The 1847-nt window shown below is 47.4% G+C and overlaps 1 protein-coding gene across 1 annotated transcript; it reads right to left on the bottom strand.

Moving 5' to 3' along the window:
* Window positions 1–337: 337 nt before the first annotated feature.
* Window positions 338–1794, bottom strand: LOC105562590 (the record flags this gene model as incomplete). The annotated part of the gene is made up of 1 exon (XM_012013555.1): window positions 338–1794. A coding segment is annotated over one exon (1457 nt), but the record flags the coding sequence as incomplete, so codon positions are not given.
* Between the last annotated feature and the right edge of the window lie 53 nt (window positions 1795–1847).

Genomic DNA, 1847 nt, shown 5'->3' on the forward strand with positions numbered 1-1847 from the left:
CATAGCAAATTCGCAGATACGTCTCCGCTAGACGTACAAGTCCGAATGTAAACTACCGCAGCCATCGCATGCTGGGAAGCATCGCAGAACCCATGGATCTCAACGGAATCTCCATGTTTAACACCGACCCATCGAGGGAATGCAAGATCATGTTTCATTTGCAGTTGATTAATAAACCGATTCCATTTGAGAGAAATCGAGGAAGGCAGTGGGTCGTCCCACTCAATTTTGATGGACCACAATTCTTGAATAAGAATTTTCGCAGTGATTACAACCGGAGACAGAAAACCGAGGGGATCGAACAACCTTGCAATATTCGACAATACAACGCGCTTCGTCAAGACTTGGAGGGAGCTAGACTCAACGTAAAGTTAAACGTATCCGTCGCCGGATGCCAGTTAAGGCCAAGAGTGTGCACGGCTTGGTACTCTTCGAAGCTCATCGCAGATGAGCTTACTCGTTTCTCAGCAGGAATGGTAGAAAGTACCTCCGGTTGATTGGTAATCCATTTATGCAAAGGGAAACCGCCCGCCATGCAGAGACGGGTTACCTGTTGTACAATCTCTTGAGCCTCTTGTATCGAATCAGCTCCTCCAAAGAGATCATCTACGTAACGTCCCCTTTCAAGAACCGGAACGGCACGAGGATACTTATCGCCTTCGTCCAGGACGAGCTGTGTCAGTGAACGGAGAGCCAAGAACGGCGCACAAACTAATCCATATGTAACGGTCGTTAATTGAAAAGGTCGAATGTAATTCGACTGATCGGTCCAAAGTATGCGTTGAAAATCCCAGTCGTCGGGATGTACAGCTATCTGTCGGAACATCTTCTCGATGTCCGACGAAAAAACGACCCGGAATTGGCGAAACCAAAGGAGAACATCGAACAGATCCGTCTGCAGTTTCGCTCCCGTATGCAATTGCTCATTTAAAGAACAACCAGCGGTTGTACGACTCGAGCCATTAAAAACCACTCGAATCTTATTGAGATTATTATCGCGTAAGACACCATGATGCGGCAAATAATAACATGGATGCGGCTCAGGCACCGAGTCCGGGACGAGTGTCATATGGTGCTTCCTCTCATACTCCTCCATGAAATCGCGGTAAGCCCTTGCATACGTTGGATCAGAGCCTAACCGTTTTGAAAGATTCGTCATCATCCGAAAAGCCTTTGCTCGCGAATCTCCTAAATCGTTGGCCGATTTTCTGAACGGTAGCCGTACCTGATAACGGCCTTCCGGCGTACGACTGTGAGTGGATTGAAAGTGCAGTTCGCATTCCTGCTCGTCTGCGGCAAGCGACGAATTATTGGCAGATGGGATCTCCTCAGTCTCCCAAAATTTATGGATTAAATCGTGAAGCGCTCTGTCCGTTGAGATATGGAAACTACGAAAAGGTTGAGAAGACGAAGTTGGTTTTGACGGACCAGAAACGATCCAACCTAATTTGGTTCGTTGTGCGAGTGGAGAATTCGCATCCCCTTTCTTAATTCCGTCTTTGATTATAATCCCGTACACGTCTGCTCCCAATATTATGTCGATGGATCCTGGAGCCGAGAAATCAGGATCGGCGTATAATAGCCCTTTCAAATGGATCCACGACGAGCTGTCCGATCGAACAGAAGGTAGCGAAGTCGTAAGTTTAGGCAAGATATGAGCCGAGATGGAGCACTCGAACTCGTCATCGAAATGAGGCTTCAACTTGAAAGAAGCCACCCCTCGAGTTCTATTCGACTTCTGCGCCCCTACTCCGACCAAAGGAATGGACGATTGTGTCCTGGATAATCGTAAACCTTGAACAAGTCGTTCCGATATTAAGGAAATCTCGGATCCCTGGTCTATCAAT

The sequence above is a fragment of the Vollenhovia emeryi genome, unplaced genomic scaffold (genome assembly GCF_000949405.1).
Source record: "Vollenhovia emeryi isolate VEMERY1.0 unplaced genomic scaffold, V.emery_V1.0 DF944815.1, whole genome shotgun sequence".
NCBI classification, from domain to species: Eukaryota; Metazoa; Arthropoda; class Insecta; order Hymenoptera; family Formicidae; genus Vollenhovia; species Vollenhovia emeryi.